The sequence below is a fragment of the Loxodonta africana genome, chromosome 23, assembly GCF_030014295.1.
Source record: "Loxodonta africana isolate mLoxAfr1 chromosome 23, mLoxAfr1.hap2, whole genome shotgun sequence".
NCBI lineage: Eukaryota > Metazoa > Chordata > Mammalia > Proboscidea > Elephantidae > Loxodonta > Loxodonta africana.
Genome location: NC_087364.1, coordinates 52,910,073 through 52,924,549, shown reverse-complemented (window position 1 = coordinate 52,924,549; position 14,477 = coordinate 52,910,073). Strand labels below are relative to the sequence as shown.

General features: G+C 34.9%; 1 protein-coding gene across 1 annotated transcript in view; it reads right to left on the bottom strand.

Moving 5' to 3' along the window:
• Positions 1–14,477, bottom strand: part of NAALADL2 (N-acetylated alpha-linked acidic dipeptidase like 2) — a 679,917-nt gene that overhangs the window by 217,267 nt on the left and 448,173 nt on the right. Inside the window, exon 4 of the mRNA XM_064275490.1 lies at positions 5,852–5,971. Within this exon, the coding sequence (XP_064131560.1) occupies positions 5,852–5,971 (120 nt within the window). The remainder of the gene's footprint in view (positions 1–5,851; positions 5,972–14,477) is intronic.

The following is a 14,477-nucleotide window of genomic DNA, read 5'->3' as shown; positions in this document are numbered from 1 at the left end:
TGGTTTAAGGTGAGGAAAGATGTGTGTCAGGGTTGTATCCTTTCACCGTACTTATTCAGTCTGTATACTGCACAAATGAACTGAGAAACTGGACTATATGAAGAAGAATACAGTAGAGGGATTGAAGGAAGACTAACTAATAACCTGCGATAAGCAGATGATACAACCTTGCTTGCTGAAAGTGAAGAAGACTTGAAGTACTTACTGATGAAAATCGAAGAACCCAGCCTTGATTTTGGATTATACCTCAACATAAAACAAAAATCCTCACAACTGGACCAATAAGAAACATCATGATAAACAGAGAAAAGGTGGAAGTTGTCAAGGATTTCATTTTACATGGATCCTCAATCAACACCTGCGGAAGCAGCAGTCAAGAAATCAAAAGACATTTTGAATTTGACCAATCTGCTCCAAAAGACCTCTTTAAAGTGTTGAAAAGCCAAAATGTCACCTTGAAGATAGGTGTGCCTGATGCAAGGCATGGTGTTTTCAATTACCTCATATGCATGTGAAAGGTGGACGATGAATAAGGAAAACTGAAGAAGAATTGACACCTTTGAATTGTGGTGTTGGTGAAGAATATTGAATATACCACGGACTGCCAAAAGAACAAAAAAATACGTCCTGGAAGAAGTACAACCAGAATGCTCCTTAGAAGCAATGATGGCAAGACTACATCTCACATACTTTGGACATGTTATCAGGAGAGATTAGTCCCTGGAGAAGGACACCATGCTTAGTTAAGTACAGGGCCAACGAAAAAGAGGAAGACCCTTTCTGCAAGATGGATTGACAGTGGCTGCAACAATGGGCTCAAACGTGACAAAGATTGTTAGAATGGCGCAGGACTGGGCAGTGTTTTGTTCTGTTGTCGGTATGAGTGGGAACCAACTTGACAGCACCTAGCAAAAACAACAAAGCTTCTGTGTCAGATTTTAGAGTAATATATAACATACAAAAAACATTTCTTAAGCCCGGGTAATTTTAGGGGAGAACTAAAAGGGATATTTTACTCTTTCTTTTTGTTTTGCTTGTTTGTTTTTGTTAATTTGTATTATAAAATTCACTTAGGAGAAACAAAATACTCAGCACCTTTTCTAAATGATGTTAAACTTGCATTAATACATTGGTTTTATTTAGACTAACCATATTACAATAAGATATATGTAAAAATATGCCCTTCTGATACATGATATCATTGCTATGATTTCATAATATTCAAATACCCAGGAAGCTTAATTAAATTGTACTATTATGTAATTGAAACACAGACATGACTTTCAAATAGTAGGACTGACTCATGACTGAGTTTGAAGATTTCTAGACACATCTCCATTTTGTTTTAAGCAATGAAAAGTATTTTAGTATTAGGAATAGGATCTGAAACTTATAATGCATTCGTTTAGTTATTCTTAAAGTCTGAGTTGTAAATGGCAGAATAATGACACAATCTAAAGTCTTTTCATTATAACTTATGATTGAAGTTGTATTTCAACGAAAATTAGTTTCCTTTTGTAGATATGGTAATATTTGATCAAAATCATTTAGAAAAATAACTAAAGTCAGTCAGTGGAAAATGACAAGTATTCTGGTTAAGAAATACAACTGCAGATTTAACTGAAAAATGCATTAAACTCTTGTTTTCAGATTTTGTGTTCTGGGCCTGTCCATGTTTTCCCTGACCAATGGAGAAGCTCTGGAGTTTCACAATCACAAAATCTGGAGGCCCTGGTCCCCTGTAATTACTTTTAAGAATTGGGTATGAAGTGTTTCATTAAACTATTCAGTGAAGAAGCATAGTCTTTTTTTTATACGGGATTGTGTTCATTTTTTAATTTTTATTTATAAAATGCCTTCAAAAATTGTCTAAAGAAAAAAAGCAGCAATTTGCCTCCATAGAGAGAATGATTACTAAAAACATTATGCAAGGCCACTGAATTAAACATTTGTTTTTATCTGAAATTTTCACAGATGGTCACTTAAAAAGATCTGCTATGTTAATCCACACCAGGGAAAATTAAAACGCATCAAAATTCCAATAGGAAATGAGTCCTAGCCTCTTCTTTGCCGTCTCCAGTCTCACCGTCGCATTGCATATAAGCTTGCCAGTGTGCATATATACCACACACAACATACACACCACGAGATTTTATCCTCACAAATACTGAATTCCCCTTTTATGCACATTGTTGTACTAACCTCTACATATTTTTGATGCTTAAAATTAACGAAACGATGTCCATAAATTTTGTGTATACCATCTCTGAAGTCCTACCACATAAGGAAGAGTAAATCTTGCTCTCTATTCACTTGAATAAAGAAAAAAAGTAGTTCTTAGTTATTAGGGCTGAACAAATGTCATCAGGGAAAAAGACTCAAAGTTGAATTCAACAAATAGGACCAATATGCAAATAATTCAAGTAGTTAGTTTTAAAAATAGAGTGTTTCTCAGCATTAACTTCAGCTACCTAAAATAGAAGTTTCCTTACTGATCTTCGAATTGTCCATTCATTGACTACTGATGTGTCAAATCATGAATATTTATAGATACTTTCCTCACAAAACCACAAGTCAGTGTTTTAAATTTACCTATTTTGTGGCTTAAATTGGGTTTGAAATTCAAATCGCATGAGGTGGGTTTTCGTTTCTTAAATAATATCATTGCTGTTTGTGCTATCCTCCCTAATTTGCAAAAAAATAATCTATTTTAAGGTGTAAACATTTAACTATTGTCTTCTGTCTGCCATTTCCCTCCAGGCTCTTCCCAACTGCCTACCAATTGAAGCATACTACATGAGATGAAGTGGTAGTTAAGTTATATTCTGGGCAAACAATGCAAAATTGATATTAAAAGAAAAAACGTATTTAACAAACTGGCTGAAAATATCTCAGTTGTAGTAAATGACAAAATCATTTGAATTCCTAGGTCATTAAATTGTGATTATAAGGATAAAAAATGAATATCAGAATAATGCAAATGTTAGCTAATATTTACCATTATCTTACTATATGACAGAGAGTACTAGGAATGTCACACATATTACTTATTTGCACATAAATAGCACTAACATTTGTAGATTTTAATGTGTAGTCTCACTATGCACGGTCTAATTAATCAAGTTATATACTCATTTCTAAATTTACTGAGTACAAATCTGACTCGTACAGGAGGTGGAGCTGATACATGGTTCTGACTTAAACAATGGTCCGGCTCCCACATTTCAGTGTGATTTAGTTGATTTCTTGTTGCCATGGGGTACACAGTAATGTTTTTTATTGTTGCTTCCTGTAAAAATGGCCCCCCAAAGAAAACCAAACACCTTTATTGCATTTTATAAAGTAAATTTCATACTAGAGTGCTATTCAGCAATTGGGGAATTGGTGAGGGTCTCTGGGTCTGCTTTACTTACTATGCCCCAGACTGTCACTGAGAGAAATCTAAGTGAGTCCATTATGCCAAATAAAAGAATACTTGTTTTTTTTTTTTTTTTTGTCTCAGAGCTTACAGAATTAAAGCACTCTCCCATAAAATAAACTGCCATAAATACAAAGCTAAAATGAACCTAAAACCATTTCTCCAGGGTCTCAGCTGAAGGAAACCAGCACTCTGGAAGACTCTTGGTTGATTCCTACTGCAACAATGTGTGTGGCTGTCAAGGCGTATATCTAAAAGTCATTTGGCTTTTGCAATTCTTGCTGTACAACATAGGGATTTTCTCATCAATCGCTTCCTGGAGACTAAATTAACATGTATATAGTATTTATGATAAAACTAATGAGATCTCCTCCTTCCTGGCTGCAGATTATGTTTCTACTCATTTTAGGAGATAATTTAATACCACAATTATGTTTCTCCTTTGCCCTCTGTATTGCAGATGCAGAAATTCCCTCCCAATTTCATTTTTGAACTATGATTTAGCCACTACGGCACACCTAAAACAAGATTAACTTTTTACTCATTCAGCTGCATGTTCCCAGTCAAGATGCTCATTTGAGGCATGATTAACAGTTGTACTTCCAAAAGAAGTCAGTTGGTCCTCTGCCTTTTCAACCCTCATGTGTGACTACACTACCTCACTTTTGAATTCCAGCCCCAGAATACGTTTGATAGCCCTGTGAGGCAAGCTCACTTGTAATCATGCTATGTATCTATGTCTAATCCATGCCTCTTTTTTCTTTACCATGTGACTGTGCATAGTTATAATACCAAAATGTTCCCCAAATCTCTGGGACAATCCACAGAAAACAGTGATGGCTACAGTGGAATTTAGATTAAGGAAAAGGTGCCATGTTTTCTTTGCCTCGAAGGTCATGTCAAGTTTGTGGCAGTCTGGATGCTGGTTTAAATCTATTCATAAGCCTGTACGGAAAATAAAAAGGGAAACTTATACCTGGTTCTGGATAATTGTGTCCTGTTCTAGATAAACCACTACTTCACGACTTTCGTAGACAGGGCGAAAGCATTTCCTAAGGTAAATATTCTCATAAAAAATGCTTAGAAAAATGTCTAGTTCATATTAAAAATATTACCTTTAGAAGTAATAATATAATAATTAAATATTAGAATAGTATAAATATGCTTTTTATAAATTGCTTTAATTATGAGCATTTTTACCCATGTCTTCAATGCTTTTCTATACATTGTAATTGTTGTAGAGCATTTAGGGTAGCTGTGAGTCGGAATCAATGGCAGTGGTTTTTATTCAGCAGTACAAATATAGTAATACTTTTTGATGCTAAACTGACATAAATGTCATTTCTAATATGTTATCACATCACTAGTCATTATTGTATTTACCATATCTGTTTTTCCCTTAGAGAACACTGATCGAACTAGATTTACTAGATCAAAATGTGATTATTTTAAGTCATTCAATACACATTGACAATTTAATCTGTAAGAAATTAATACCAATGCATACTATATTTTGGAGACTATCTTAAAATTCTGGCCAGTCATCAGCTATCAGACACCAATTTAAATATATAAGGGCATCCTTGGAAGATAATAAAAAACAGGCACAGAATGTTCTCTTGTCTCCTTATGGATTGTGCCAACAGATTTTTGGAAAATTTTTTGTACCTGGGAATTTACAGTTCCTTTCGAGCTGGATGAGAAGAAATCCAATATATCATCAGGAAGAGGGAGTTCCAGTGACATAATCACACTGACCATTCTTTTCAAACAGAAAAAGCAAATGAAGTCAGAAGTGGCTGTCTGCTGCAGCTCATTATCAGACACTTAGACTGAGATGCTTTAATTATGTAAATCCAACGAGTGGATGAGTGTTAATAAACTTCTATTTAAATCAAATACATCAAAATTCTGCTTCTCCTTTGCACATTATATTTTAATTAAATTCCCAGAACAGTCAGTAACTGTGAAGTTACACTGTTGACAAAATCAATCACTACAAAGTGTAAATCAGCTAGGTACTAATCTGACATACAAAAAAAAAACATACAGCACGTGGTAATTAGGCAGTTTGGATAACAGATAGGAATTTTCACATATGTCCTAAGGGGAAGACACCATGACTTTCATTTTTAGCATTCCAGATAGGTACTACTATGAAGAGTACGCCCATTTTATCGAGTTCCCACAAACTCACCAGTATCTGGGTTAAGGCAGCTCCTGTCTAATGGAATAAGGACATCAGTTTCTCTCTTTTTTTTAAGTAAAAATTCTACTTTTCAAAAGTCACCTTTCTGTGACACTCCTTGCCTCTTTGTCTCACTGTCTATCACTCTACACACATACACACACACACACATACTCACAGAGGCACATAGCTCCAACAAACAAAACACGCGTTTACCCCACTGAAGAATCAGTTATTTCACCAACCTTATATAGTAGTGGCAATTTTCCTAATTTCAGGAGTGCAATCTGACTTGTTGTGTTTTTCATTTTCTTAATCCTTTTTAAGTCATCTGCAGTTCCATAACTCACATCAATGACTTCAGCCTGAAAAAGAGAGAACAGTAAAATTTTATAGGGGAAAGTAGAGCTATGTGCACACTTAGAATGAAAAAAAATTACTTATAATAATTTGAAATGTTCAAAAGACAAATGATTCTATCTCTACCAGTCCCAATCACCACAAACATGACCTTTTTATTTTCATCAGGTATAATAATTCTTACGGTCATTTGGGGAAAAGTTGTAGTCATCTTTGCTTCACCATCTCCATTGTATATAAATTACGAGCACCAGTTTGTTCCTCTAACAGACCCCAATGTGTGGTATATCCTATATCCATGCTTCTGGAATTTGAACCATTTTATACATAACTGCAAATTAAATTTCTTAAAGTTCAGCAATAATCATATGGTTCTCAGGCTTGAAGAAAATGCAAAAAAACCCTCTATTGTTATGCAAATTAAGTTCAAAAGCCTTGCTTCTAGTACCATCATCATGCAATGTACAGCTGCTCAGGTTGTGCATTTATCAAGCTGTGAATGACAACCCTGGGGTTGTGCAAGGTACAACCTGTAGAACCACCTGTGCTGATCCGGCATTCAAGGACTTTAGAATATGGCCCCAAACTATTTCCTACTACTCTCCGTGGTTATCTACACCAGTCACTATGTACTTATCTACAACCATATTACTCATTTTTAAAGCTCTCTTTAATTAAATGCAAAAATCCCATGCCTTTCTGGAGAGTCTAATAAGAATTATTTGGGATCGTTGTCCCCTCCTTCCTCCTTAAAAAGTACTACTTAAAAAGTACTGAACTATCCAACACTTACTTCTACCAGCCAGCTTTACTTTCTATAGTTGCTATTACAAAGATAAGAGTTGTCATGCTTTCCAACGATAACATTAAATTATAATACAGAATATACTACTTCAAAATATAGCATATATTCATAGCAGTGTTGGTAAGAGAAGTTAGTGGTGGCAAAAACGAAAAGCGATGGAGATGGGAAGTTAAGATCGCCAATACCCCATCTTTCTCAACTGAAACCACTGCATTTCAACTACTTATATACAAAGGGCTTCCCATAGAAGATTCATCTGAAGAAAAAAACCTCCCTCTCTAGAACATCTGAATATCACTGAGAGAGAGGTAAATCTAACTTTTAGAAGGGACATTTCTGGAATGAACTATTTCCTTAGCCCTCACACTCATCTGCTTCTGTCAAAACTCTACTAATACTTTAAGACTGGTTTCAAATGTCACCTTCCTCATGAATTCTACTTGTCTGTTGCCGAATTATATGTGAACCCTCTCTATTTTGAATCCTGGATCGTGTGTTTCTGTCTCTCTTAAAGCCCTCATGAGACCGGTTGCTTGGTAAAGGCATCTGATTGTCAGTTTCAGTTTCCAGTACAGGGAGAGTTCTTTGGTGGCATGCCAACCACAGACACATGTTTTTACCCAGGAATCTAGCATAGGCTGTTGGCTCATCTATTTTGAATAGAAATTACTATATCTTATACAACACCTCTTAAAAGTTAAGCTGTACTTTCAGAGTGCTTCACCTAGAAAACCTAATTGTTAAAAACACTTTTGTCAGAATAGTTTTTGATTACAATTTTGTTCCTATTAAAACTTGATCGTATCAGTGCCTTATTAACATGATTTTTGAGTCTGTTGATACGTTACCATATAAATAACTGTTGATCTATGATTTTTAAAAAACTGATTAAATAAATGATCACATAATATTAATTATTATATTGCAAAAATGAAAGAATTCCTATTTTTCATTTGAAATTTCTAAGCTACTAATTATCTGCAAGCCAGTGGCAGCATCTTGAAACACATTGGTACGGTTGTTAAAGCACTCGGCTGCCAACCAAAAGATTGGTGGTTTGAATCCACCAGCCACTCTACAGGAGAAAGATGTAGCAATACGGTTGCATAAAGATTACAGCCCTGAAAAATCTATAAGGCAGTTCTTCTCTGTCCTATAGGGTTGCTATGAGTTGGAATTTGACGCGAATGGGTTTGGTGGCTTTGGTTTATTACACAATTGATTATAATTACTAACACTTTTTATATTTAGTAGGATTTGGTTAGCAGGGGAGCCTTAACTGGTTTGAGACAATATGGGCAAGACAGTGACTTTTTGTTTGTTTATAACTAGAAATGTATGATAGTCAAACACACACACATACCCCTTTGAAAGAGGCATTTATGTAATTGGAAAATAGCATTAGTTTGAATCTACTTATCTTAGCGGACATATCTTTAGAATACGTAGAGAAATTTGAGAGGTCATAGGCAACGACTTTCGATTGTTTAGATACCATAAACCTATGATAGTTACAAAAAAGTGCTGTAAAATAGCTATAGCTTGAATCAACAATGGCAATTTCAACTAAAGTGCCCTTCAACTCATGTGCAATAGGTAACACATGTCAATAGATTAAAGCCCTTTAAAATGCAAGAAGCTTTTTTCCACAAAAATATTCCTCATTCACAAGTATCATTACAGCAATTTATTTTTGCATATGCACTTTGAGGCTATGTGTTAAAAATCAATAACTACAGAGGTCTCGATGTTCTGATGGCTTGGCAAACAATAATAAAAAAGTATAGACTGCCTCCAAAGACTGCTTCTGAACCAGTTCCTTTCTGAAAGTCTTTCCTATTTACCCTCAAGCAAACTGAAAATCACAGCTGTAAGAAAGCATATTGAATTTTTCTGAGGCACAAATCAATACACAAAGATATGATAAAATGTCAAGCCATTTCTTCCTACACATTCCTCCTGGCTAAAATGAACCTCTTTTTATTGCATTTATCCTGTCATCCTAGGATATTATCTACTCTACTGGTTGGGGTACGGTGTTTAATTTATGTCCAAATACCAGAGAATAAGTCACATCTTACTGGTCCCCTTGGGAAATGTCAAACGAGCAGGAACGTAGGTACTGGCTGCTCTATTCATTGCCTGTGCACCACAGTTTTTCTATTGAGGAACTTCACTGAAATATAGAAGACAGTAAGCATCCAAGAGACAATCTACCAGTGGGTGGCCTGGGCTCTACCCCAGGAAATAAACCTTTGCCATGCTTCTCCTCCATCTTGAAGTAGCAAAAATTACTCCTGCTTATGAAATGATTAATGATTTGAGATTTGTTAGGCTTGACAGTTTCAACCAAATCAATCATTCTGAATCCTCTTAGTTCTCTAAGAGAGACTCAGAAGGTACAGAATATTTGAAGAGCATGCGTCTACTAAAACAATAATTTTCTACCAAAGTCAGATATGGTGAACCCAAGCAGTTCTGATACTGATAAAATAAAATTTTATGATAACTATGATTCTTCTAAATACATTTTCACTTTAGAAATTTAATGAAATTTATATATCCTAGCTTTTAACCTGCTCAAAATAAAGCGCTAATGCATATCAAAAAGCTGTAAACTCAAAATGATCTTCTATGCATATTTTTCTTTCTTAAAATAATTAGCATACTAGTATTTATACAGAGTTCAAAATTCAGAGATTGTTGGAATTTTTTAAAAGAAAATAATTAGCACTTTAAAAAAAATTCATGCAAAGGTTTACCATCATAGAAGTAATGTTGAAGACCACATGTAGTGAGGTATAAAAACTAAGATGCCCACTGCCCAATCCCTGGGCAGATATAACTAATCAATCGCAATCCTTTCAGAATCCTCCTCATGTACTCTAGGTTGTATTCTACCTTGCCAAGACCAATTAGATAGGAGTTGGCATAAGCAGGAGAGATATTTAAAATATTTAATACCTTGTATAGCACAACAAACAAACCCATAGCACAAGCACTAATTATTTAAATAGACCCCTAATCAATCAGAAGGAATAATAGCTAGTGTGCTAGATGCTACTTAAGACTTTGCTAGATGGTTGAAAACAGAAAACAGGTATGAACTAGAAATAGGGGTTGACATTTGCGCCTAGGCCTTGACACAGTGGGCAGAGGATGAGTTCAAGAATCAGACAAGAACAAGGGATGGGTGAGAGTACAAGGAGGTGCACAGAAACCCCAGGTGTTAGGAAATTGGAAATTGACTGTGTGTGTTTGTGTCCGTGTGTGTGTATGTACGTCTGTGTGTGTAGAGGAAAGATAAACTATTCAGAACTCTTACAACATGACATAAAGGGAAAATAAAATCAATATGTAACCATTATGTACCCTGTACCAGACATTTTACTAAGCAGATTACATAAATTGTTTTCAGTCCATCTTCTGAACGTTCACATTTGCTAGATATTTCCAACCATTTTATAAATGAGGATACCGAGCTTACGATTTATGGAGATATGTAGTTTTGTAATTGCTTACCTAAATATCGGTTTCTCCTGTTGGACTGTCCGCTGAGGGTGGGCAGGGGACAAAGGCTTCTCATTTATTCTTGTGTCCCCAGTGAGTGGCATGTAAGAAGCACTGAGTATGTATTTGCTTAGTGTTGAATGTTAACTGTTATATTAGTAAGATCCAGCTGGTAAATTCTATATTAGTCAGAGAATGTTTCAGTATTAAATTAAAATATAAGGAATAACAGATTAATAACCATACGCCATTTTAGTTGATAAATGACTTCAACTTATTAAGGTGAGGATATTGAAGAAGTTGCAAATTCAATCAAGAGAATTCTTTCTAGAGGCCATAAAAGTAATATAAGACACAATCCTGCTTCTTCTAAAATCAATTGGTTTAGTATATTAAGATAGTACATAAACTTAAGGACCAACTTTTTCACAGGTCTCTCTAGTTTTGAAAAGATTGAATTTTTAGGACCTAGTTAAAAAAAAAAAAATTTTTTTTTTTTTTTTACTGAAATGAGGTCTGAAATGAGGTACATCCAATAGTAAAATACATACTTAAATACTGGTATCTTACAGAATTTAAAACATAAATTAAGCTTGCTGAGAAAGTTAACATTATCACTTAGCTTCATAAGTGGTATACTCTAAAACAAATCAGAAAAAAAAATAAAAATGGGGATCTAGAATTTTCCTTCAAATAACAATTGTAGAGTTTCCAACTCTTTAGAAATGACTTTAGGCAAATTAAAAGTCTGTTTTCAAACTTTCTCAACAGAAATTCAGTGTTCTGACAAAGAAGGGGAAAAAGTCCATTGCACTTTAACACTTAGTTGAATTCAACTCTGCTTTAAAACTTGAACTTCATAAAATAAGCTTTCGTTTTCTTTTGCAGGTAGATGTTACTTCCCTGTTTAACTATGGATAGATGCTGTTTTAGGTCACTTCTTTGTAAATGCTTAAGCCTTAATTTTAAATACACAGAAAATATCTCTCAAATATGTGGAAACTATACTCACGGTCAATCCACCAGGTCCTCCTTGGGAACTCTAGGAGACAGTTGTACTCTGTCCTTCAGGATTGCTATGAGTCAGGATCGACTCGAAGGCAACAGGTTTGCGTTTGTTTTGTTTTGTTTAATATATTCATGGTCTATTTTTTTCTATAGGGTCGCTATGAGTCAGAATCAACTCAACGGCAATGGATTTGGTTTTGGTTTGACAGCCATAATTATTATCCTCAAATATGAAAGCAGCAGCTATGGAATTGTTTCACTTGGTTGTTTAGCATAGAAGTCATGAAACCAGCATCAGAAGTTCACATTGACCCAAAGGACATTGTTATTGTTGTTGTCGTTAGGCGCTGTCAAGTCAGTTCAGACTCCTAGTGACCCCATGCACAAAAGAACAAGAAACACTGCCCGGTCCTGCGCCATCCTTACAATCGTTGTTATGCTTAAGCTCATTGTTGCAGCCACTGTGTCAATCCACCTCGTTGAGGGTCTTCCTCTTTTCCGCTGACGCTGTACTCTGCCAAGCATGATGTCCCTCTCCAGGGACTGATCCCTCCTGACAACATGTCCAAAGTATGTAAGACGCAGTCTCACCACCTGTACTTCCTGGTTGTACTTCTTCTAAGACATTAGACATTTATTTAATAATAATAATAATAAAAGCTATATACAGCTGTGTTCATAGTCATGTGTCTCCTGATTGTGCATTAATGATCAAAAGATGGATTTCACAAGCGAGAAAGGAGAGAGACAGGTAAAACGAAAGTGACTTTCACCATTGGAAAACTACTTCAAACTCACATTTCTATACTAATGATACAGTAGCTTCATCTTCATACCCAGACAATAAAAGTTAAAATACTACTATTCCATTTCATTCCTCTAGTTTCTTGGTATTTTTGCCTATAACAGGAATCTTTCGGAGTCAAATGCAGGTAGCTCTGGCTTTTCCATAGCACTGATAATTTTGCTTTTGTTTGAAAATATTAGAAAAAAAGAGAAAGCTTCCCAACTATGAAAAAATAGATGCCCGATGGTAAGTTATTCAAGGGCTCTATGCGGTGGTTCTATTTTTCTCTTTAAGACATTCTGACAAAATATTCCATACGGTGTTCAGATTTCATGTGTTAACCAACGGTGTCTTAATATTTTACTCACAAAGACAAGCAATACGGTTTAGGCCCCAACTTGACACGATTTATCATCTTGCATTCAAGAATAAAACATTTCACTCTGAATTTCTTTGAAATGCCAGTTTTAATTAAAATATATGTTCAGGGTATTATGTATATTTTATTACTTATTCATTCATATCAAGACATATTTCTCTCTAAAGATGATATGTCATGTTAACAGAAGACAGATTATTTTCAAGCAATATAATAAAAGCTGAATGTCCAAATCATATGATAAATAATTGTGATGTTTTCTTAATTTTCCCTATTTAAATGTATCTATTTTCTACCAAGTAATAACAACAATAATTAACCTAACATTTACTGAGTGCTTTTTAAGTGCCAGGCAGTTAACATGGTTTATATAATTTCTTCCTGCAACAAATATCTGAGTTACTAATTTCCCCCTTATACAGATAAGGAGCCCTGGTGGCACAGTGGTTAAGTGCTATAGCTACTAACCAAAAGGTCAGCAGTTCAAATCCACTAGCCACTCCTTGGAAACCCTCTGGGGCAGTTCTATTCTCTTCTGTAGACTCACTATGAGTCAGAATATTGATGGCAAAGGGTTTGGTTTGGTTTGGTTTATACATATGAGGACACTGAGGCTTAAAGAATTGAAATGACCTACCTAGAGTTGTACAGCTAATAAGGAAGGGTGCTGTTCTGGACTCTTGCATTCTGCTCTCTATAGAATGAGAGTGATAAATGTGTTGATAACAATGTATCTTATGCACAGCTGGCAAGTTGTTGACCAAAAGATGGGTTCTGTCACCTGTCATTAAAAAATGGGGTAAAGTTTCTCCATAAAATCATGTTATCTGACTCATCCTTTGGACACAAAATAATACTTCACAGAAGAAAAGCATCCAAAATTCATAAAATGTATACAAATAAAACAAATCACATGTTCAAAAATGAGAAGGTAGTGGACCCCGTCTGACCAACATATATCAAATATTAACTGTTGCCATTGCTTCTCTGCATCTGTCTGGGTTTCACAAAGGACAGAAAATAATAATAATAATTGCATAGCAATCACATAGAAGCCGTGTGTTTTATTTATAAAGTCAACTAGCCATGGTCAGCAATCACTACCAATGTCTTTAACACTATGGTGATATTATAGTTGATATTTGTCTCTTAATAAAATATAAATCACTTTTTACTTCCTGAAGCTAGCCTCACTCATGCTAAATTATTTATGTATCCACTTTAATATGTATTTTGCAAGTGACAGGACACTCTCCTTAGGACCCTTTTACTGACCCACCTGTCATTATGATGGGGTAAACAATGTCACCTTTCCAGTGCACAATGAATTACAAAGAAGTTGCAAAGTACACTATCCATCATGCTGGCACTAAGGAGGTTTTTGAAGTAGATCTCCAGTATCACAAATGCTGTTTAGGCTGTTACCAGAAAGCAAAAATTGGAAGCTTGTGCAAACGGCCATATGATGAATGGACACGACAGTCTTCAAAGACAAGGGGCACTCCTCTTCCACAAATAACCTTGTCAAAAGCAAAAGTAGTGGGGAGCTTTGCTGGCAGTCAGACTAGAATAATTTAAGAACATGTTAATAGCTCTGCCTGATAGAAATTCATGCAAACACAACATACTCAAAATCAAAAGGAGGTATGCCAGAATCATCAGTAGCAACCACGCAAGCTTGATTTGAATTAGGGAATAGTCTGAAGAAATACAGAAAAGTCTTCAGTGCTCTATTAATTAGAATAGATGAATCTTAATAATACATCTAAAACACCAAAAAAACACATATATAAAATATCTGCAAGTATTCTATATAAATATAAAATGGTCACCTAGAAATTGCTTTGCATTGAAAAACATACCAATATAGTCTGAGATTGAAAAAATCAATAACTATTGTATCCCTTCTTGATATCGGTAGTTAAATTATTATGTACTTAGTATAATAGATTTCTACTATATTAATATAATTCTAAAAATATTTATTGTCAGTGTCTTCATCTAATTTGCATGGTTAATTTC